Source organism: Zeugodacus cucurbitae, chromosome 4 (assembly GCF_028554725.1).
Source record: "Zeugodacus cucurbitae isolate PBARC_wt_2022May chromosome 4, idZeuCucr1.2, whole genome shotgun sequence".
Taxonomy (NCBI): Eukaryota; Metazoa; Arthropoda; class Insecta; order Diptera; family Tephritidae; genus Zeugodacus; species Zeugodacus cucurbitae.
This window is the reverse complement of record NC_071669.1, coordinates 23,939,394-23,961,601: the sequence shown is the minus strand read 5'-3', so window position 1 is coordinate 23,961,601 and position 22,208 is coordinate 23,939,394. Positions and strand designations below refer to the sequence as shown.

At 33.8% G+C, this 22,208-nt stretch overlaps 4 protein-coding genes across 7 annotated transcripts; 3 read left to right on the top strand and 1 right to left on the bottom strand.

The window, feature by feature from the left end:
• Positions 1-2,217: 2,217 nt before the first annotated feature.
• Positions 2,218-10,424, top strand: LOC105214773 (uncharacterized). Its single transcript, XM_011188382.3, has 9 exons — positions 2,218-3,226; positions 3,316-3,467; positions 3,539-3,683; positions 8,985-9,193; positions 9,257-9,455; positions 9,521-9,646; positions 9,745-9,895; positions 9,959-10,065; positions 10,127-10,424. Exons 1-9 carry the CDS (start codon positions 2,716-2,718, stop codon positions 10,420-10,422), a joined length of 1,896 nt encoding a protein of 631 aa, XP_011186684.2. The 5' UTR covers positions 2,218-2,715; the 3' UTR covers positions 10,423-10,424.
• Positions 10,425-10,747: 323 nt separating this feature from the next.
• On the top strand, positions 10,748-14,396 carry LOC105214774 (U3 small nucleolar RNA-associated protein 14 homolog C). The gene is made up of 2 exons (XM_011188383.3): positions 10,748-11,147; positions 11,211-14,396. The coding sequence occupies exons 1-2, from the start codon at positions 10,752-10,754 to the stop codon at positions 13,299-13,301; spliced, it is 2,487 nt and encodes an 828-aa protein (XP_011186685.2). The 5' UTR covers positions 10,748-10,751; the 3' UTR covers positions 13,302-14,396.
• Positions 14,243-16,404, top strand: LOC105214775 (probable aminoacyl tRNA synthase complex-interacting multifunctional protein 2). 2 transcript variants are annotated; one of them, XM_011188384.3, is made up of 5 exons: positions 14,258-14,486; positions 14,562-14,684; positions 15,427-15,591; positions 15,661-15,889; positions 15,952-16,404. In XM_011188384.3, exons 1-5 carry the CDS (start codon positions 14,367-14,369, stop codon positions 16,326-16,328), a joined length of 1,014 nt encoding a protein of 337 aa, XP_011186686.1. In that variant the 5' UTR covers positions 14,258-14,366; the 3' UTR covers positions 16,329-16,404. The 2 variants fall into 2 exon arrangements, with proteins under 2 accessions (XP_011186687.1, XP_011186686.1); XM_011188385.3 differs by lacking the exon at positions 14,562-14,684 and having other exon boundaries at positions 14,243-14,486.
• Positions 16,405-16,414: 10 nt separating this feature from the next.
• Positions 16,415-20,594, bottom strand: Hr78_0 (nuclear hormone receptor HR78). Of its 3 annotated transcripts, none has more exons than XM_011188386.3 (8): positions 20,272-20,594; positions 20,096-20,200; positions 19,891-20,028; positions 19,620-19,799; positions 18,760-19,023; positions 18,625-18,696; positions 18,153-18,560; positions 16,415-17,966 (listed from the first exon to the last, which is right to left on the bottom strand). In XM_011188386.3, the coding sequence occupies exons 2-8, from the start codon at positions 20,121-20,123 to the stop codon at positions 17,164-17,166; spliced, it is 1,893 nt and encodes a 630-aa protein (XP_011186688.2). In that variant the 5' UTR covers positions 20,124-20,200; positions 20,272-20,594; the 3' UTR covers positions 16,415-17,163. The 3 variants fall into 3 exon arrangements, with proteins under 3 accessions (XP_011186688.2, XP_011186690.2, XP_011186689.2); XM_011188388.3 differs by having other exon boundaries at positions 19,626-19,799; XM_011188387.3 differs by having other exon boundaries at positions 20,096-20,180.
• Between the last annotated feature and the right edge of the window lie 1,614 nt (positions 20,595-22,208).

The window sequence follows — 22,208 nt, the reverse complement described above, 5'->3', positions numbered from 1 at the left end:
AGTTTTATAAAGATATCTCTATTTTTACTCAAGATATTGCTTGCACGGACAGATGGATTTCAACAAGCAGTTAAACGGGTTCCCCAGATTCATTGTCTGTCAAAAAAAATGCATTTATTTCCTCAAAACAGCTTAATGGGATTTAATATTTTAATTTTTTCGATGTTGATCACCCAGCTATTCTCAAAGAGCTTACAAAGTAAGATCTCAAGAACCTATCCTCAAGAAAAGGGTCTATGTTTACTGAAGAACATGTGCATTGAGCTAAAAAGAAATTCTCTAGTCTGATTAATTAAGATTAAAACTGTAAGTACGTGTTAAAGACCGGAAAGTGCTCAAGTAACAATGTCTAGCTTTGGCAACTTATTCGGAATTCTAAGAAAGCATATCCAGATGCTCATTAACTTCATAAACTGCAGCAGATTGCCCTTATTATTTTTAACATAACTGTATAACTACATAACATAATCATTTTGGTACTTCTGGTTGTGTTAATAACCTATATATCAGCAATTTTTATACTCTCGCAACAAAAGTTGCTAAAGAGAGTATTATAGTTTTGTCCACATAACGGTTGTTTGTAAGTCCTAAAACTAAACGAGTTAGATATAAGGTTATATATACCAAAGTGATCAGGGTGACGAGTAAAGTTCAAATCCGGATGTCTGTCTGTCCGTCCGTCCGTCTGTCCGTCTGTCCGTCCGTCAAATATATGTGGGTCGACTTGTGTTATCCTTATAAAATTACATCAATAAATTGCGAGAGTATAAAATGTTCGGATGTACCCGAACTTAGCCCTTCCTTACCTTTATACTCTCGCAATTTATTTATTTAACTTTATTTCTATTATATAATACACAATTTGACCCACATATTCGTCATATATATTATATAAAGTCCATTGAAAGTTGGAAACCATAATATTAGGTTAGAAGCACCGAGGTCCTCGTGTTCGATATATGGGGCCTTGACAACCTATGGTACGATTTCGGTGATTTTTAGAATGAGGCTGCCCACTATAAACATAGTATTTGTGCAAAGTTCTGCACCGATATCTTCGCTAGTACTTACTTTATATCTTGTAATGTAAACGATTAACGATTGTCTTCAAAGTTCTGGTATATAGGAAGTAGGCGTGGTTGTGAACCGATTTGGCCTATTTTCACAATATATTATTGGGATGTAAGGAAACTATTACAAACCAAGTTTCATTGAAATCGGTCGCGTAGTTCCTGAGATATGGTTTTTAACCCATAAGTGGGCGACGCCACGCCCATTTTCCATTTTGTAAAAAAATCTGAGTGCAGCTTTCATCTACCATTTCTTATGTGAAATTTAGTGTTTCTGACGTTTTTCGTTAGTGAGTTAACCCACTTTTAGTAATTTTCAACCTAACTTTTTTATGGAAGGTGGGCGTGGTTATGATCCATGATTTCTTTCATTTTTGGATTGTATTAGGAAGTGGCTAAAAAAAACGACTGCAGAAAGTTTGGTTTATATAGCTTATAGTGTGTTTATAGTGCGATCCTTCGTACCAAATTTAATTTCCATAGCTTTATTTATGGCTTAGTTATGGTACTTTATGTGTTTTCGGTTTTTGCCATTTTGTGGGCGTGGCAGTGGTCCGTTTTGGCTAATTTTCGAAAGCAACCTTCCTATGGGGCCAAGAAATAAGTGTGCCAAGTTTGATCAAGATATCTTAATTTTTACTCAAGTTACAGCTTGCACTGACGGACGGACGGACGGACGGACAGACAGACATTCGGATTTGAACTCCACTCTTCACCCTGATCACTTTGGTATATATAACCCTATATCTAACTCGTTTAGTTTTGGGTGTTACAAACAACCGTTATGTGAACAAAACTATTATACTCTCTTTAGCAACATTTGTTGGGAGAGTATAATAATATCTTGAAATGGGTGAAATCTGATGTTTATGTATTATACTCCCTCCAATGTTATAATAATATATTTCCTCTTTTTTCATTCATAACGACACGAACTTATGTAGTTTTCTGTTAACAGCACACCCTTTATCACAACAAATCGACACTATTGGAACCCATACCCCACATCTAGAAACGAAATTGTTTTATTTTTTATTATCAATGTAAATAAACTTTAGAGCTTCAGTAGCGTTTCACTAAAACGACTTAGGTGGAAATATTTTTATTAATTTTATTTATTGGAAGTAATTTGATATCTTTTTGGCAACAGGAAACACAACATATTTTATGTTTAACAGTAAAACCAACAAAATTGAAGCATAAAGATATTCTCTAAACCCATGGAAGCGTGCGCCGAAATGAGAACAAAATAAATATACATATCGTACGAACACATTACCTTAAATATAGACGTAGCGAATAAGTAGCTGCGTCAATGCGAATATAAGCAAAAGCGACAAAGGCAAAGGCAAAATACGGACAACTATTGAACAACAACATCAACGGCGATAAAGGAATGGTCGCTGCATTTGTACGAGTAGTTCTCTAAAATGAACTGTACTAACAATAGTACAAGAAATTTGCAGAGATTCTAAATTAGATGTGAGGGCACCTAATGCGTTGAGGCTGGCAGCCACACTATGCACAATTGGCAGTGAAAATTCAAAGTGAACGGTTTAAGCAAAAATTTGACCGAGCATTCGTACAACTGATTTTAGCAAGAAATTGCATAAGTACTCATATTTTTTGCACTATTTTAACCGTTATGGATAGCAAACAAAAGAAAACCCGCCAACGCAATAGACCAAGAAATAAAGCGAATCGCTTAAAAGAGGAAATTGCTCAGACATTGAATAGTGAATTAAATGCAACCGTTGAAAGCGTAACGGTGAAGGAAAATCCTGTAAATATAGTGGGTCAACAACCAACACCTGTTAAAGAATGTGTCAGTGAGAATTACAAACAGCAAACACAGGCCACAACGAGTGATAGTCAATCAGACAAGAGTCTGCGATTACTACAACAAATGATGCGTAAAAAGCTACTACAGCAGCAGCAGCAGAACGAAAAAGTTAATACGGATACAAAAGACACCGCAAAGATTGATAAAAGCAATCAAAAGAGTGGTGCGAATGTGAGCAAAGTCAAAGAGAGTGCTAAAACCGGAAATGTTAAAACGGGAGCGCCAAAGAGAAGTTTACCAGATAATAATTTACACGAGCAAAGTGCATTTGTTGCTAGTTTGCAAAAGAAACTAGAAAACTCAGTGGCAAATGGTTTGTTAGCAAAACACTCGCCTCACTGTACTTATAACAGTATTATATAAATCTTTGTTTTTTTATTTGTTTGTAAATATTGTTTATAGGCAGCACCGATTTACCCAATACGTTGTTGGAAAACCTGCAAAAATTACTCCATGAGGGTCCCGTAAGTGATGTTGAGTCCTCAGATGATGAGGAAGAATACATCGAGTATATTTATAGACCCCGGCAATATTTTCTGGTAGCGCTCTGTAATGTACGTATGCGTATTAGAAATATTTGCATTTAAGTTTTAACTTATTTTTGTTGTTATTAATTTTTTTGCAGTTTTGTAAAAATGAGCTGATTGCCGAAACGAAGATGCCCTGCAGTCGCTGCAAATTGGCGTATTACTGTAAGAGCGAGCATATGAAGTGTGACGCGCAGCATCGGCAGATTTGTTATGCCTTGCAACAGGTGGCTGACAACTGTGGTAAACAAGAATTATTTTACAAGCATCCAACACAAATACACAGCGTCAAAACATACATACCAACATACAATCCAGAATTTTTCAATAAAACACACAACTATCATTCAAACATTCCAATTTTATTTTATCGTCTTTAATGTACTCCAACCCTTAACAATATTCCTTTATATTTAGCGGTTTTTTATTGCCCAAACCATTGTTTGTCAGTACTCCACGAAAATGAGTTTGAAGTTTTGGTAACTTTATTAAAGTATTTATTTATTCCTTTATCACAAAATATTTATAATTTTTATAAGCTCTTAAAATCCCACAACCTATTACACTAGTTAACTTAACGGTTGTTTCTAGCAGCTAGAACTAATCGACGTTGCCACGCCCACAAAATGCCGTTGTTTGAAAAAATATAAAATGCTTTAACAAAACTACATATTAAGCTAAAAATTTAAATGCGGTACCTACCATCATAGGATTATAGTAGTAAAAGGTGTGTCGTTAGTTAAAAAAAAAACTATAAACCAACTAAGTAGGGGCTAAGTTCATTATTTATAGTATATGGAAGCTGGGGTAATTCCTGAATTGATTTCCATTATTTTCGCCATCAAGCTACATTATATCCAAGATTTTACGTTCCCCTAATTTTGCTAAGATATCTCACACATTAACTGATATATACGGTATAAAGTCCAACGCAAGTTTGAAAATCCGTATTTGAGGTTTGTGAGGACTACAGGAAACATTACCTTTGAATTTCTTTAGAATATCTGAGAAAATTGCCGATATTTTGGCAAAAAATTACAAATTTCCTTCCATAAATCGAACTTTACACAAAAGGACATTATACAAAATTCAAAATTTTACTATCAGGGAACAATTTTAAAAGATGGGGGCAACCAAAGATTATGAATACTTATAGATTTCCTAAATCGTGTAACAAAGGCATGAGATATAGACGTCAAAAAATTACAAAATATATGTTTTAATGTATTTAAATACAACTTGTTGCGAAGTAAATAACTAAAATTGTGTATAAATCTATATTTTACAGCTTTTTGAAAAATGTATGTTTTATATAAATTTTCTATAAGTCGAAGTCTCTCTAACTCGAAGTTTTTTTGTGAATTATGATGATTCGAGTTAGAGAAGTTCCACTGTATTGTAAGGAGAACAATCAGATGGACTTCAAAATTGTATTATAGGGAAAATAGGCGTGGTTTTGAAGCGATTTCGCAAATTATGAACCGAATTTCGTTGAAATTGATGCATTAGTTCCTGAGATATGGTTTTTTACCCATAACTGTGAGTTAAATTTTTAGTAGTTTTCAACTTAGCCTTTGTTTGTGTGGTGAGCGAGTGATTATTCTATTTCATCCATATTCATGCCACATAATGGAGTCGCTAAACGAAATGACTTCAGAAAGTTTGGTTGATATAAAACACTTAAAAGGGGCGGAGCCACGTCCACTTTCCAAAAAAAATTTCACTCAAATATAGTTCCCCTAGAGAATCGCGTCCTACGTACCAAATTTTTTTTTCAACATATTTATGGCTTATATGTTTTCGGTTATCGGTAGGCGTGGCAGTTTCCGATTTTGTCCTTTTCCACTTACGTATAGCGAAATTGTTGCGAGAGTATAAAAAATGATTGTGGCCCTGCAACCTACAAGGATTAATGTAAATATCTAGTAAACTTCTTAACAGACTAATAAAAGGAGATATCTCTCTCAGTTGCATTAAATTTTAAAGATAATACACCAGAGTTGCATGTAACTCGGTAGATGAAATATCATATTTCAGAAAGTATTCAACCACATTTGATACAATCAGACTAGATCCACATCTTTGTTTCATATAACACAATATTAAATTTCATCAAATAAATCGAGCAACAATGAATATGCCGAAATAAAATAATAATGCACTTCTTCTAGCCCGCATATAAATAACGTTTTATTAGATATGTGGTTTCCAAGTAGAAATAAAACGCATACATACATTTTAGTGTTATGATAAAAAAATTTGCTTTATTATAAATATAATGGTTTGACATTATGTTTAAAAAATGAATTTGATCAAGTAACCCATGGTAGACTCGAATAAATTCCAACCGAGAAGCCCAATTTTCGACCACTTCCTGCAGTAATTGGGACCGTATGTCGGCAATAAACGCTGTTTCGGGATTAATCTGTTCATTGGCAAACCAAACTGAATAGAAATCAAATGACAGCTATCAAAAAGGTTCAAAAAAAAGCATTGTCCTATTGGAAACCACTAAAAAATCTAAAAAAAACGTTTTTATTATGCCGAAAATATCGAAATATTCGGCTGAGCTCGGGCCATGCCCCACTAAAAATGTAGTATTTGTGCCGATGTCTGCACTAGTGCTTACTTCATATATTGTAAAGTAAACGATTCAGATCGACTTCAAAGTTCTGGTATATGGGAAGTAGTCGTGGTTGTGAACCAATTTGGACTATTTTCACAACATATCATTGGGATGCAAGAAAAACATTACAAACAGAATTTCATTGAAATTGGTCGAGCAGTTTCGGAGATATGATTTCTGACGCAAAAATGGGCGGAGCCACACCCATTTAAAATTTTGTATACCAATTTGAGTGCAGCCCTTCTGTACCATCTTTATAATGAAATTAAAGGTTTCTAGTGTTTTTCCTTACTAAATTCAGCCATTTTTAGTAGTTTTCAACATAACCTTTGTATTAGAGGTAGGCATGGTTATGATCCCATTTCTTCCATTTTTAAAATATATAAGGAAGTGGCTAAAAGAAACGACTACAGAGAGTTTGGTTGATACAGCTTTAATAGTTTTTACTCAAGTTATCACTTGCACGGACAGACGGAGGGACAGACAGCCCGATTTCGTCGTCCTGATTATTTATATATATATAACCCCATATCTAACTCTTTTTTTCTGAGTGACACAAACAACACTATAATACGCTCTTTAGCAACTTTGTTGCGAGAGTATAATTACTTTGAGATATGTTCAATTTTGCTCTAAATTTTTGATGGAATATAAATTGACCTATATAGAAATTAATACTCATATACATACGTATAAATAGGTGTCTATATGACTACATAGGGTTCCCCTTATTCCCTACAGATATGAAATATAGACAGTGTTAGAAATTTAGCAAAGAAATTAGTTCCTATATGAATTGAATCAGGCGAACTGGAAGTAATTGTTCTACATACGTAATTATGAGGGGTATTTTACTACGTCTGTCGATAAACACTGATTTAAAAGTCTTCGTATCCGTTACTAACATAGAATCTTAACTGCCGTAGTTTACTTTCCGTAATGTAATATGAGATCATGCTTTCTATACATAGATTCTTCACTTCGTTGCTAAAATTTAATCAGGTATTCTAAGGCTATATATAATAAAATACTTTGATAGCTATTTGATCTCATACACATATAATGAAAAATTGTTTATAATCATTAATGCTCCCGATATTTATCGTAGCCTTAACACGCTCAATTTAAAATCAGGCGTTTAATCATAATTTTACAAAGATAAATTATTATGCTCATACACAAGTAGGCATACACAAAAATGCATAATACATACGAGAACACACATTTATGAGCATTAAGCAGAGGAGGCGATGCGATTAGGTCCAATGCTGTTTTGACTGTCGCCAATTTTGCATGCAAATTGATTTCTTGGCATCATTCCAAATGCTGTGCTCTGCAAAGGTTTAGCCTGCCAGACGCCTGTGAATAATTATTCTTTTCAGTTCACAACTCAACATATACCAGAGGTTCATGCATACTACATACTCGTACAATTTGGATTGAGGTATGCACGTGCTGTGTTCATATGAATATATATCGGACTATTCAATAGGAAAAAATTGACTAAAACAAATAAAAATTATTATTATTATCCCATTTCTCTTCTGAATATATCATATGTTTAAAGCAGTATATAGTTTCTGGAACCAAACCATTCTATGTTAAAGACAATTTATCTATAGAAATTCGTGTTTTCACTCTTTACTGATGGGAAAAAGTCGTTGATAAGCCTAATTCATATTTTCAACAATCAAATCCAGGTTTTCTGAATTTCATCGTAACCATACCAGCAGAAATGATGAACCCCGTTCAGAAAGTTCACAAGAAGCAGTAACGCCAGGAGACTTCTGGCATCTGAAAAAAAGTTTAGTTCTCATATTTTTTTTCTACAAAAGAAAAAGGTTGCATGCGACAGCTTTCCATAGCATCAAGCAGCTCGACTAGAATCTGTGTAGGTTCATATGAGCTTCCAAGTGCAACTAGTTTAAAGAGCACTTTATTTACGAATGGGTTTAAGTGTGTGCATTGTATGTATATGCACCTAAATAGTTTTGCTAATAAATCAATAAAAATAAATGAATTTATTGGCAATTATGAGTTTATTAAACGTATTCACAAGATTATTAAGTAGACGAAACGCAATTATTCATTGTAGGCGAATTCATGCAAATTAGATCGTTATTTAGTGCGACAAATATTGTGTAAATATATAGATTTTTTTTTTTTTAATTTATAGATTTTATAGATTTTTTTTTAATTTATTAAATTAAAAAACTTTAGATTGGCTCAAGTTAAAATTTCTCAAAGTATTATAAGCACATGAACTAGTTAGTTCTCTTTGGTAATTTGAAACAATACATTTTCTTATGGTTAGGGGTAAACTTTTACGATCTCAACTTTTGGCTAACATCAAACTTAAGAACGTATTTCTACCATGAAGAAATTACAAAAAATGCCTTTAATTGCTTTTGAAGACGGACATATTAAATAGTTTATTTTTCACGATATAACAACACCATTTATCAAAAGTACTTAAATTCTCTCTCCTGACATGATTTGTCAAAATGTTTTTTTTTAAATAGGTAGGAACGAAGTCTTTTGAGACCTTTGTTATGAGGCAGAAGAATAAAATATTCATGCCAATAATGATTAAGGATTTTACAACTAAACTTACGGTTTATCGATCCTATCAGATCGTCGAAAATACAGTTCTTGGACGGTCGCGTAGAACCGGCTGTTCCCGGAAATGAATTGTTTTACCACCCAGATGATCCTCGCCACCAACATACCTACGTACATGCAATGAGTCCCCAAATAAGACTTACCATAATACCATTATCACTCCCTCCCTATGATCCGACTTTTTTGAAACAGCTCGTTTCGTGGGCTTCCCATTAGATGAACTCGAGGTTTTGAGAGTTTTAAGCCACCCTATACAAGTATTTAGAGTACTTAAAAATTATTTTTTTCTATTCAAGCTGGTCACATTTTCCGTAAATGCGGTGAGTTCACCGCTGAACAATTTCGCTCCTATCGCATTGTTATAATACGCCAAATAGAGTCAATAATAAATCGCCCTTTGACAGCCACCGAACAAGAGGTAATATTGTTCCCACGGATTTGCAACAATACAACCTGCCGTGAATACGATTTCAAGAAACTTGTGGACTGTGAACATTGTGGACAGGTATTTATAAATACAACTGTTTTAAGTATGCGATAAAAATAATAAAATACAATATTTTTCAAGGTCGCATATTGTCGCGACAAGCCAGAACATTTGAACAAATCCCATCGAGAGTGGTGTAAATCATATCAACTATTCAAGAAACTGGAGTTAATACAGGCCAAATTTGGCAAAGTCGATCCGTCCATGCCGATGAAAATACTCCGTGACATACCAGGCGCCTGTTGTAATACTAAACAGATTCTGAGCAAATTAGACTGTGGTACTATTCAGCAATTGTCAATTCGTTTGTTTTGTTGTGTAACAAGTTGATTTTCTACTTTACAGCCGTGCAGGATGATTGTGAATTCTCTGCGCTTAGTCAAATTTCTACGTGCCCTTTGACCGCTTGGTATGCTTTGAAGTTATGTGGGCATTTGAAGAAGTCTGAAGAAATTACTGTACATCTCATCGGTGAGTACATAGTCGTATGCATGTATGTTTGAAGATGACTTAATTTTGGAAAGTTTCGGAAATTTATTTATTTTTTGACTCCAATCGTCTTTCAACAGGTGCTGAAATCGAGTTCGAAGTGGATGCTTTACACAAATGGGAAGTATTTTTTTTGCACATTAATTCGAATACCAAAAAACTGAATGTAGTTTTTGTCGGACCGGAGTTAAATCCGAGTAATGTGCCCTTTGAACAATTGTCGAAAACAAAGTAAATATTGCAATTTTTGTGATTCGAAAAGTAGATACTTAAAAAGAATTCCTCAAATTTAAGGTGCTGCAGATCCTGTCGTAAATCGCAACGCACAGTAAATTATCGTTTTCAAAATCAATTGTACCATGAATACTTCAACCTGCCAACATTCATGCCACCCGATTTAAGTAAGATAACTGAGGTATAATACTTATATAGTTAAATAATTAAAATTTTCTTGAAAAAAAGTTTGCTTCTTCAACGCTGGCCTATATCGTTACAATGGTTTTCAAATGGAGGATACTTGGCCCGAAACCATTCATATAGCCACGAATATAAAATGTCCCATTGTGGTAACTTCCTATACAGCGTATGAAGCACCTCTCGACATTTCGCGGCTGCTTCAAGAGTCCAGTCGTAGACTTAATGTGATTTTACCACCAACTTTGAATCCATTTGCTTCTAAGAAGCCAGAGCGCAACTTCATTTCCGATGAGGAAGCACCATTGATGTTTAAAAACTATTACTGCTTTCTAGTCGAATAAATCAAGAAATTGTTGAAAAAAAAATTAAAAATATGTCGTTATTTCGAATTTGATTTAAATATTACTCTATTTAATCGTTCTTTAACCGTTAGTTAGGTGTGTGATGATAATCTGGTCTAAAAATTATTAGAACAACCCAAAAGTTTAAATAATTTACTGCGACTTACTTTTAAATGCAACGCTGTGGAAACATGTCTCTAATGCATTGCAGCACTGCTTTATAAATGAAAACAAACAACTGTCAAAAGTTGAGTGAGCGGTCGTGAACGCATGTGTTTCTATTTTATAATTTGTCCATCGTTTAAAACAGAGATTTTTAAATAAACGCTATGAGTGACGAGGAAGAGCAATTTAATCCCAAAGCACATAAGAAGCTATTACAAGGCATTAGCAGCCTAGGCAAAGCGCAGCATATAAGAAAGACAACACGTAATGAACCTATACGTCAGCAGGATGAGTTTCAGTTGGTTAAACCGGGGGACGAATCAGCGACACGTTATCCAGTTGGCTTGCATGATATTGTAAAAGTCTTGCAAACAACTAAGAGACATTTAGATGCCGGAAAACAACTTAAAATTGTGCAGTCCTCAAAAAAACTACTTGATAAGCCACTAGAGAAGCCACAGGCAGATCGTGTTAAACGTGGACTAGGATATGATAAAACTAAAAAAAATTTGGAACGATGGGATGCGGTTGTGTCTCAGAATCGTAATGCAGAAACTCAAGTAGGTCTATAATTATTTATATAATTAATATGTGTTATTACTTTAAACTTTTTTAACATTAAGGTTTTTCCATTACGCTCTGAAACTATTTACGTCGATACCTCTATGTACCGTAAACCATTGGAACGATCACTTAAATCTGAGTTAGCACTCGAGTTGGAAGCAGAACAAGCTCGTTTAAAAGCTGCAAAGCGTGAGTTAGCAGGTGAAACAGAGGATGTGGAGGAACTAGCCAAAAAGGAAGAAGAGTTATTGAAGAAAAAACTAACACGAGATGAGCTTATTGAACGTCGTAAAGAGTTAAAATACTTAAAAATCAGAGAGTCCCAAAAGTCATTAAAAGCACGCAAGCAAAACAAAATCAAATCGAAAAAGTATCACAAATTGCTTAAAAAACAAAAAATGCAGGATCAAATCAAACAATTTGAAATTTTGCAAAAAACCAATCCCGAAGCAGCTTTGGAAAAATTGAATGAGTTAGAAAAGAATAGAGTGCTGGAAAGAGCTAGTTTACGTCATAAGAATACTGGTACCTGGGCGAAGAATTTGCAAATACGTGCAAAATATGATAAGGACGTAAGAAAGGATTTGTCTGAACAATTGCAAATTAGTCGTCAATTAACACAAAAGAAAACCGATAGCGATGATGAAAATGATGACGACACTGCCACAAAGACTGCACAAATCGGTATGGAAAAAGAGTTGAATGAATCCGATCCCTTCAACCCATGGACGCGCATAGGCAGCATTCAAAAAGACGACGAAGCTAATGAAGGTGAGGGTGAGAATTGGAGAAAGTATTGGCTAGACCGCAATGAGAATGAAAAAATGCTAGATGAGTACAAAAAGCTCTTAGTTGAAGAACAAATGTCTGATGACGATGAACAAGAAATTAAAGAAACTGTAGAAACGGTAGAAAAAGATGAAAAGTTAACTGAGGTGGATGGTTCTAGTAAAAAAGCAGCTAAACAAAAAGCGAAAAAAGTTAGCCAGTTAAATAAAAATGTAAAAAAAGCTATGAAAAACACTGCAGTGCTCGATAAAGAAATTGAATCCAGTCTGAGTGGTGAATGGTTAGTTGAACAGACCGACAGTTCCAAGTCAGAAAATGCTTCGAATGCCAAGGATGATACCAATATTGATGATATTTTTGATAAGCAAGAGGATAAAATTAAACTAAGAATGAATAAAAAATTGAAGGAATTGACTAAAAAAGCTAAGCTTTTGAAAAAGAGTCAGACAAAGGGTGTAAAACAAAAAAAGCGCGCGAAAAAGGATGAACTAAAGAATTTAAAAGATTTATCGTTTAAAAAAGAAGTAAAACGACCAATAATAGATGAAGAACTTGGTATTGAAGAAATTAATAAGAGTAAAGTTGATCGCAATTTGGAAAAAGTGAAAGATGTGGAGTGTGTTGAAAATACGCAGTCTGTGGCGATTGAACCACCATCAAAAGAAATAAAACCGTCGGCAATTATTGATCCTAACAAACTCGCTGATGTGAAACTTAAACAACATATGAATAACTTCATTGGCTTAAATGAATCTATCGGTGCTGCAGACGATGACGTTGACATGAGTGGCGATGAAGATAATGATAAGGCTTTCTTAGATCAACAAATGACAATCAGTCAGGCATTTGAAGACGATGATATTATTGCCGACTTTACCCGCGATAAAGCTAAAGACTCGGAGATTAAAGACGCGGAAGTCGATTTATTTATGCCTGGTTGGGGTTCGTGGGCTGGCTCTGGTATTTCCGCCGAGAAACAAGCTGCTAAGAAAAACAAACGTCTGGTGCTAAAGTTAGCTAAAAAGGAAAAGCGTCGAGATGATAATAAAGGAGGTCTGTATATCAACGAAACAGCGAGTAAACAATTACGATCTCATTTGGTTTCTGAAGTGCCATTCCCATTTACATCTGTAGCTGATTATGAGGGCAGCATTCGTGCAACGATTGGGCGAAATTGTGTACCAGAAACAGCGTTCCGTATGCTAACACGACCGGCTGTCATAACGCATAAGGGTCAAGTAATTGAACCCATGGATCAAAGTGAAATAACGAAACCGCAGCGCAGGTTAAGACATGTAGTTGATAGAAGGATAGCAATAATGAATGAGAATGTTCCTTCAAAAATTATTAAAACTAAATAATGTTTTAAAATATTAGATATTTTTTTCTATTTTTTTAAGAAATGTATATGTACAAATGTACATAAATTTACGGTAGTTAAATGCTTTGTCAGTCTGGCTATACAATGTAACTTATGTTATAATGTTGTAATAATTACAAAACAAATACAATATACAAGAGTTTTTCAATAGACAAATTTCAAAAAAAAAAAAAAACAATTAAGGAAGGGCAATTAAGGAAGGGCTTTATTTAAGGCTTAGTTATGGCACTTTATGTGTTTTCGGTTTTCGCCATTTTGTGGGCGTGGCAGTGGTCCGATTTTGCTTATTTTCGAAAGCAACCTTCAAGTTTCATTAAGATATCTTAATTTTTACTCAAGTTACAGCTTGCACAGACGGACGGACGAACGGACAGACAGACATTTGGATTTGAACTCCACTATTCACCCTGATCACTTTGGTATATATAACCGTATATCTAACTCGTTTAGTTTTGGGTGTTACAAACAACCGTTATGTGAACAAAACTATAATACTCTCTAGCAACTTTGTTGCGAGAGTATAAAAAATATATTCGAATATTTAATTCTTTTTTTAAAGCTAAAAAATGCAGTGGTCTAAAGAAACTGATTCATTATTTCCATAAATTTTGGTATGGAATATCTATTATTAAATAACATCGTTTTACCTATGTGTCTTGAAATATTTCAAAGTTTTATTAAATCTTATTAGAAATATCATAAACATAAAATTTACATTGTTTATTTTTTAAATTGACATTCGCGAAAAAAATATATGGATATGAAAAGTGTTAAAAATAACTAACAATACATACAAATTATAAAAATTATTTCATTAATTGGCTATTGTATATTTAAAAATATTTTAAACCTTTTGTGTTACGGCAACTCTGACAAAACTGGTACTGGTGCACATTTTGTGCTGTCATACTAGAATTCTGCATTCGAAAATCGACGGCGAAAAATCTACGAAGCAATATACATTATTTTAATGGTGTATTACTTTTAAAATAAATAGTGTTTTGAAAAATTGTTTAAAATAATAGCGATCATATAAACCAATAAAATGTACGGGTTGAAAACACTTTTACCGGAATATGATATACAATTGCCGACTTGCATGTACCCAATGAAAGTGCTCAACAATTCGGCAGCTACAGGAATTGTAAAAGCTGACGCACCCAGCGTAAGTGTGATTTTTGAATGATGAACAAAATACAAGTGGTTTTTGAAGAAATAAAACGTAATAATCATATTAAAGGGTTTTTGCAATGGGAATTCTAATCCTCTTGCCACGTCCGCTGTCACCTCCCTTGGGCTGAAGAAAAATGTGTGCGCGCTTGATTTGGACAATTTAAGTGCACAAATCCAGAACTTACTCAAGGTTAATTTTCAAAATTGATTTATAAACTTAACTTATTTTCAATTTGTGTTTGTTTTCAATTTTTATATTTAATATTTTTTAGTTTTTTTTTGTTAAACACATTGAACTACAATATTCTCACTAAGCTAATATGCACATCTTATATTGTTATTTTAGATTACTTGCGTTAAAAATATTCAAACATTTGTAAATAAATTTTAATTTAGACTGTTTAAGTACTAACACACTTGACATGCTTACTTATTTTTTTTTGAGAACACAACATTTTTTCTATTAAATATTTTCCGTCCAAAAATTTTTTAAGGCGGACGTGGCATTACAACATTTTACAGGATTTAAATGTGACTGTTCGGGACCTAATTTTAAACACAGTTCTGTTGTTTATTTGGTGTTATTAATTTAAATTTAGTATTGCATATACCATAGTACAATTTTTGTATACGATTTTGTACTAACGTGGAAGTTGTGAAGTGGCCAAACAGCTGTTAAGTGTTTCCATTCACATGTTTCTAAAATATTCACATACGCATGTATGTACTAATGTGCGCTTAAATCTATTTTGATACCACTTTTGCTTGAGTGTTTTTCTTAACAATGCAAGAATATCAAGAGGTTAGGTTGAGTTTTAAATACATGTAACAAAAAAATAATAACTACCACGCATTTTACATACATATGCATTAACGAAAAAGTGATATTTTAGAATTAGCAAAATATTTCATCATTTTGTACATATTTACAGTCTTCGAATGATGTCGGTACCGTATGCGCTCGCCAGGAGAAAGTCCTAAAGCAGCTGCAAGAACTCAAAGAACAGATGGCCAACATTCGTGCATCGCTTGGTCTTTGCCAAAAGGGCCCACAACACACTGGACAAACAACACTGCGGAATGGTGGACTCCGTGAGGTTTGTATTATACTTAAACGTTTCACCATACGTTTCACTTTATATTATGTTTTTTTTTTTACACGTTAGGAACCGCTGCATGATATTGTTATCAATGGACACCCCAATTTCATACCTTATGCTTTATTAGCATTGAAGAATGCGTGGAAGGACCTTTTCACTATTGAAGTGAGAACCTTTAAACATTCGACAATGCCTGATATTGGCAAAGAAGCAAGCGCTTTCGAAAAAAAATTGGCACAAGTGAAGATAGACCCCTCAAAGCCGAAAGTGAATGTGTCACTGATTTGGAAAAATTGTAATATAATATTAAAGATTTTGTACGTACATCTATTTAAAGAAATCTTCATATATTTTAAGGTGAACACACTGAAATGATCAGTTCTCCCACCATGTACGTGCCCATTTATGGCGAAGTTAATATCATACGCTATTTGGGACGTGTTGGTCCACAGGAATACCGTTATGAAGATTCACCAAACTGCAATGAAATCGATGCGGTGCTGGATATATGCTATCAATTGTTGCGTTGTAACACCAGTAAAAGTCGCGCCTCAATGATACGCGCACTTAATCTACGTCTAGGAAAACAAAAATATTTCAGTGGTGATGAAATATCAATTGCCGATATTGGTGTGCACAGCTCATTCAAACGTTTGCCCGCCATAACTGCTAAGGACCTACCACCCACATTGATTGAGTGGCAAAAACGTGTACAACTTATTACACAACTGTAAAATAAGTTTATAATAATTAATTATGCTTTTACTATGGTACGTTTGTAATAATATACATATGTGTGTAGTAAATGAATGCAACTGCGTTTCTCTTTTGTAAAAAAGTTAACTTTTATTGCAAATTAAAAATGCTCATTGTTTGTATGTTCCACTTAATGCTATGACATAGCTTTACCCTAACTGGGCGTTGCTTAATAATGTAAAAAGTTACAATTAATTGTAATTGCAAAGATCTGATCTTTGATATTTGCACTAAATTTTTGTTTAACAAAGTGAAATTTGAAATTTCACTCTCATGAGCTTTTCCTCTCTAGTTGAAAGGAAAATTACCCACTGATATAAAAGCCAAAAGCGTTATATTCATCTCTCATATTTTTTACTTTCAGTCTATCATTATTGTCACTTATGTATAAATATGTTTCACTTTGTTTAAAGTAAACATTAGCAGAAGTTAAGTTTTCTGCTTGCACTTAGGTGAAGACTTGACTCTTTTTAAAAGTTCGTTGTTAGGGTGGCAGCCTTTTTCAACTTTACATGTTTTCCAACAACATCGAAATTATTGTATTAAGAGGCGTTTGTAGGCAGCGTGCTTTCTCTTGATAAAGAAGAGTTGTGTATTTGAGGACTTCAAAGGATTGTCTGACAACAGTTAAGTACTACGCCATTTGGCTCTCCAAACACATACAAGCTAAACGTAGTCGCTGTCTAACTTGTGAATTTATAAATGACTTGGTATACTCCGACCCAAACTAGTTAAGTTTACTGCACAAGGTACACTTGCCAGCGTTGACAAAACCCAAACGACGATAATTATGATACAAAACAAGTGTTATAGTTAAAGACTAGTATTGGCGCTCAGTGTTAGAATATAAGGTATCATATTGTCGATTTGCACCTGCCCAATTAAGTTGGAAAAGAATAATTCCTCAATAACATCTGATTCTAAGGCAGCTAGTGGTAAAAGTGTGATAATCAGTGTACTAAAACGTTCCTCCGCTTGTTGTTCGTCCTCCAACTGACTTGCGATATATTTGCGCAAACTTGATAGTACATAAAGTTGTACGCGACGCACAAAGTCGCGCACATTCCGTTCACGCTTTCGCAACAACATGTGTGGATTGAAAAAGACAGCGAGGCGCAGATACGCAAATTCCATATCATCCAAATCCAATGCTAACGTCTCTTGAATGTAGGAATGTATGCGTGCAATGTGCTCACTGAGTTTTCGAATTTTTTGCGGTTCGATCTTGTCCACCTCAGCTAATTGTCGTACATTTGCCACGAGTGTGGTGATAATTGTGGTAATCGAAAGACTACGTACTTGCGCCAATGCAATCGCAAGCAGGCCAGGCCAGCTAGCGCGCAACAATTTGATTTGTGTACGTCCATCGAGTTGATCGAAAGCTGTTATTTTACGCATCCAATAGATGCTAAGGAAAATTATGCGTGAACCAGTTTCGCAAATATAATGCAGATTCAGATAGGCGGACATTAAATTGGGTGTTTGTAGATTGAAAGCAGCCTGTGCGCTCGTCAATACCTCATTCTCGAAGATACATTCGTTTATGACGAAATGTTTTGCATTTGCCACACCAAGTATTGTTTCAGACACTTCATATTCATCATCGGCGCTGCTGTCTGCAAGTTTGAGAAATAAAAACCAATTATTTTACGAATAATTTAAATTGGATTAAGAATAATCGAGCGTCGAATATGGAGTTAAATAATAAGTAATCTCGAATGATTTCATTTCAAGTTATTATGAAAGTTCTTCGCATAACTGTAATAATAAGCAAATATCTAATAAGATATTTAAATACAAACCTTCGCCCATGTCATCATCATTTATTTCATTTTTTATAGAAGGGGAACCGCTTGTATTTCCATTACCAGCTGCAAGTGATAAGCGATCCAACTGATTTTGTATGGGTATTAGCAACTGCAACGCTTTCTCGATAACACATCTGTCTAAGGCGGTTTGTATTTGTCCCACTGCAGTGGCAGGACTGTGCAACGCGTCTATGTTAAGATTTAAGTTTTGCGTGTTGTTATTGTTTGCATTAGAAGTTAAGTTTTGCAAACATGTGGTGCTGCTATTGTCCATGGACTCATCATCATCGTCCTCTTCGTCATCGGCTTTCGGCAACTCTGGTGAAAAATAAAGTGACTGGGGTGTTGCATTTTGTAGGGGAATCTGTTTTTCTTGTTGGAAATTCTTTGCATTTTCGATAACTAAAAAATAAAAGTTTGTAACATTAATTTTGTTTACTACATAATATTTGTAAATTAATTTTACTTTGTCTCATTTCGGCAAATGTAAGCTGAAAAGGTAGAGGTGGTACGGTTACATCTGTGTTGTTTACAAATGCTGAAAAAGTTAAATATGCATGCTGTAAATTCAATTTACGAACAGAGAAAAATACAAACTTACCTTGTCTCATTTCGGGCAAAGTCATATTATATGAAAATATAGAAGACTTTGAAGTGGATGGTGTCTCAGATTTGTTGCCAGTACCAGCGTTTGTACTTAGATTGTGACCGAAGAGCAAACTCCCGCTGCTAGTTGCGGTGTTGTTAGCACTCAAAGCAGCTGCGGCGGCCGCGGCATTGGTCACTGTTGAAGTGGATGAACCAGAAGAAGAGCTTCCAGCGAACTCCTTCTTATCAACAATTGGTTTACGTTCATGCTGAACAGCTGTATTAAAGAAATTGTAAATTAATATTATATAATATTGAACACGAAGTTTGAATAATAAATACATGTGATAATGAGCGTGAAAATGCTACCTAAACTTCGACATACAGGCGTATTGAATACCAAAATTTTTCTATTACAACTAACTACAAACAAACTAAATTATTCCAACGCATAAAATTTTATAAATTTTTTATAATATTAATTTTATACAAATAATAATTGCAAAACTATACACAATTTCAATATGTTCAAATACTCAAGTAATTGATTTTAAGGTTAGATTCATATATATTACATTTTAGAGCGCGATACTAGCTACGAGCCCAAAAATAGTTTGGCGGGCATTCTTTACTATTATTATGATAAAATTATTTAAAAAGATTGCACTGCGGTATACACAATCCGTTTATAGAAAAGAATAAATAAATTTACTTTAAGTAGCTGAAGAAGGCGTTATCAAAAAATCCAAATTAAGATTTCATATAAAATGAGAAAATCATTGCCAAACCTCTTTTCGACCTATTAGGTAAATCTTTAGCAGGAAGCTATTGGGGAAATAAAATGTGTTGTCGAAATAAATGAAAATTATGTACAATCACTTCGCATTCCGCTGGCTAAACATTTCTGGAGACGGCAGAATTGACACCGATTACGATGATGTTTGGTAACTTCACAGTTCATGGAACCCCGACACTGATATCCCAACTGTTTGCGTATGGAACGCTTGAAGAAGCCTTTACAGCCTTCACATGAAATAGCTCCATAATGTCGACCTATTAGATAACAAAATAGTTTTATTACATATCATTCAAATACATATTATTATTATATATATGTACGTATATATTATCTGTGATAAACTACCTGAAGCACGATCTCCACACACCAGACACGTTTCAATGCTCATATTGGTCGCTGTTGCTGTATTCGCTATACCACTACCACTTGTACCATTACCGCTTCCAGTAACGTGATGCACAATTGTTGCTGCTGTTTTGTTATCTACGAATATGGTGGAGAGTGAAATAGTAAACAATGACATACAGCATGAAAAACGGTATGCGCTTACCTTCGGTTTTAAAACCACTTGCGCCCATATCTGACGAGATGTGTTAATATAAACACTATTGGATGTTATTTGTACAATTTTGACGCTATATAAAATAATATAAAACTGTAGCCAAAGTGTGCCATTAATATATATAATACATATATATAAAATATTATATCAGCTCTGGTATGTACCTATGACTGATTATTCTCACTGATTTATTTGTATTCTTTTATGCTGCTTTCTGCTACATTGATGTTCTTGGGAGGTCGCTCAACTTCAGTTCATTCGAGGTCAATACTAACATAACTAACACACATTTACACTGAAGCACTTGGGGAAAGATTAACACGATCACGACATATTTCCAATTGGCGCATTAAATACGCATTGAACGTAAAAAATTGAAAAGAATGTGAATATTACAACTCAAATCACCAAAATAAGCTTCCTGCACATATTTTTCTTTCCGCTGTTGCACTTGCTGTCAATGAAGAGCAGGGTTGTATTGGTAATCAAAGTGAAAAAAAATTCTTGAGAGCATTGCCAGGCATAATGACATTTTTTTTAATTATGACATTTATTTTTTTTTTAATTATGACAATTATTATTATTTTTAATATATGAAGAAAAAAAGAGGAATAAATATATATTTCTTATAAAATTATAAAAAATAATGATAATGAACTTGAGTAATTTTTATTTGCATACAACAAATCACGTAATTCAATTTAATTTATTGTTTTTTCTTTTATGACGTCACTCATCTTAAATGCAAGCTTAATATAACAATATGCATCCTTAATTTTTATTTATATAAAACCATTCTTGAATAAGCAAAATATGTTTCATGAATGATTTCACAAACCGAAGTTAATATTTTAGAGCAATACAGGAAGGTTAGAGTACTCTGAGTGAGTTAATCAGGTGTCTAAATATGAAGATGAAAACAGTTAAATTTCTACACTTTAAAAACGATTGAAAAACGAATTTTCGAATAATACAGCAGTCTGAACGTGCATATACACACAATAGAAAAATGAAGAAAAAATTGAAATAAAAATTTGGTTAATAGCAACAATCAAATGTCAAACTGCGGCAAAGTACTGGCGACGCATGTTGGCGATGAACTCTGAATATTAAAAAATTTCGCCTAATTGCCCTGTCAGAGTGCCATACAACATTCATACATACATACACATATAAATTCTTACCTTCATACACATATGTAGATACGTACATATGTACGTGTATGTGTCAACTGGTTCATGGGCACCCAATGATACATGTACTTGCATTCATACATAGTATGCATGTGTGTTTGTATGTATACATATATGCTTGCACCCAATGCCTCTTTGATTGTACAATTGACATTGAAATTACATGCCGACACTTGAAGTCCGCGTCATTGGCTATTTATTGCACGTGCAGCAAACGAGTTCACCAACTCGTCTTCTATCAATTATGAAATTTGAAAAAAAAAATGCAAAAAGCAATGATATTTTTGGCGATTTCATTAATGACAAAATACCCTTTACGACATTTTTTTGAAAAGTTAAATATTACTGTTATAGTTAAACTCAGTAAAATAAGGTTAGTAAAATATATATTTTTTGTTATTTAAAAAATTATTTTCTAATCTTTAGCTCGGTTTCTTAAAACATATATTTTTTTCTCCTTAACGGTACACATTTTTATAATTCAGACTAAGTTTAGCTATACGTTTTAGCTATAACAAAAACGATTATTTTTATTTTAACTACCCACCGTTGTTGTGAATGTAATAAGTAAAATGAAAGCATTGGATGCACATGCTGTCGCGATTGCCGCAGGTGAGAGCAGTTCCGGTTCTACATAGAAGTTATGCAAAAAACGACTGCGAATTTTTAAAAAAACATGCAATGCAATTTTATGTGTTTTTTATTGTTATACAAGCCAACTAAATTAATATTCATATCATGTTTGGCCAGTACGCTACCATAAAATCCTTTATTTTTTCATATGTACAACTTAAAGTTTGCGAGTGGATTATGTTTTATAGTACAGTATTTGCCAAATCATATTTCATATATACTTTATATATATTTTTATAAAATTAATGAACTATATAGCGATATTGCTTAAAGCG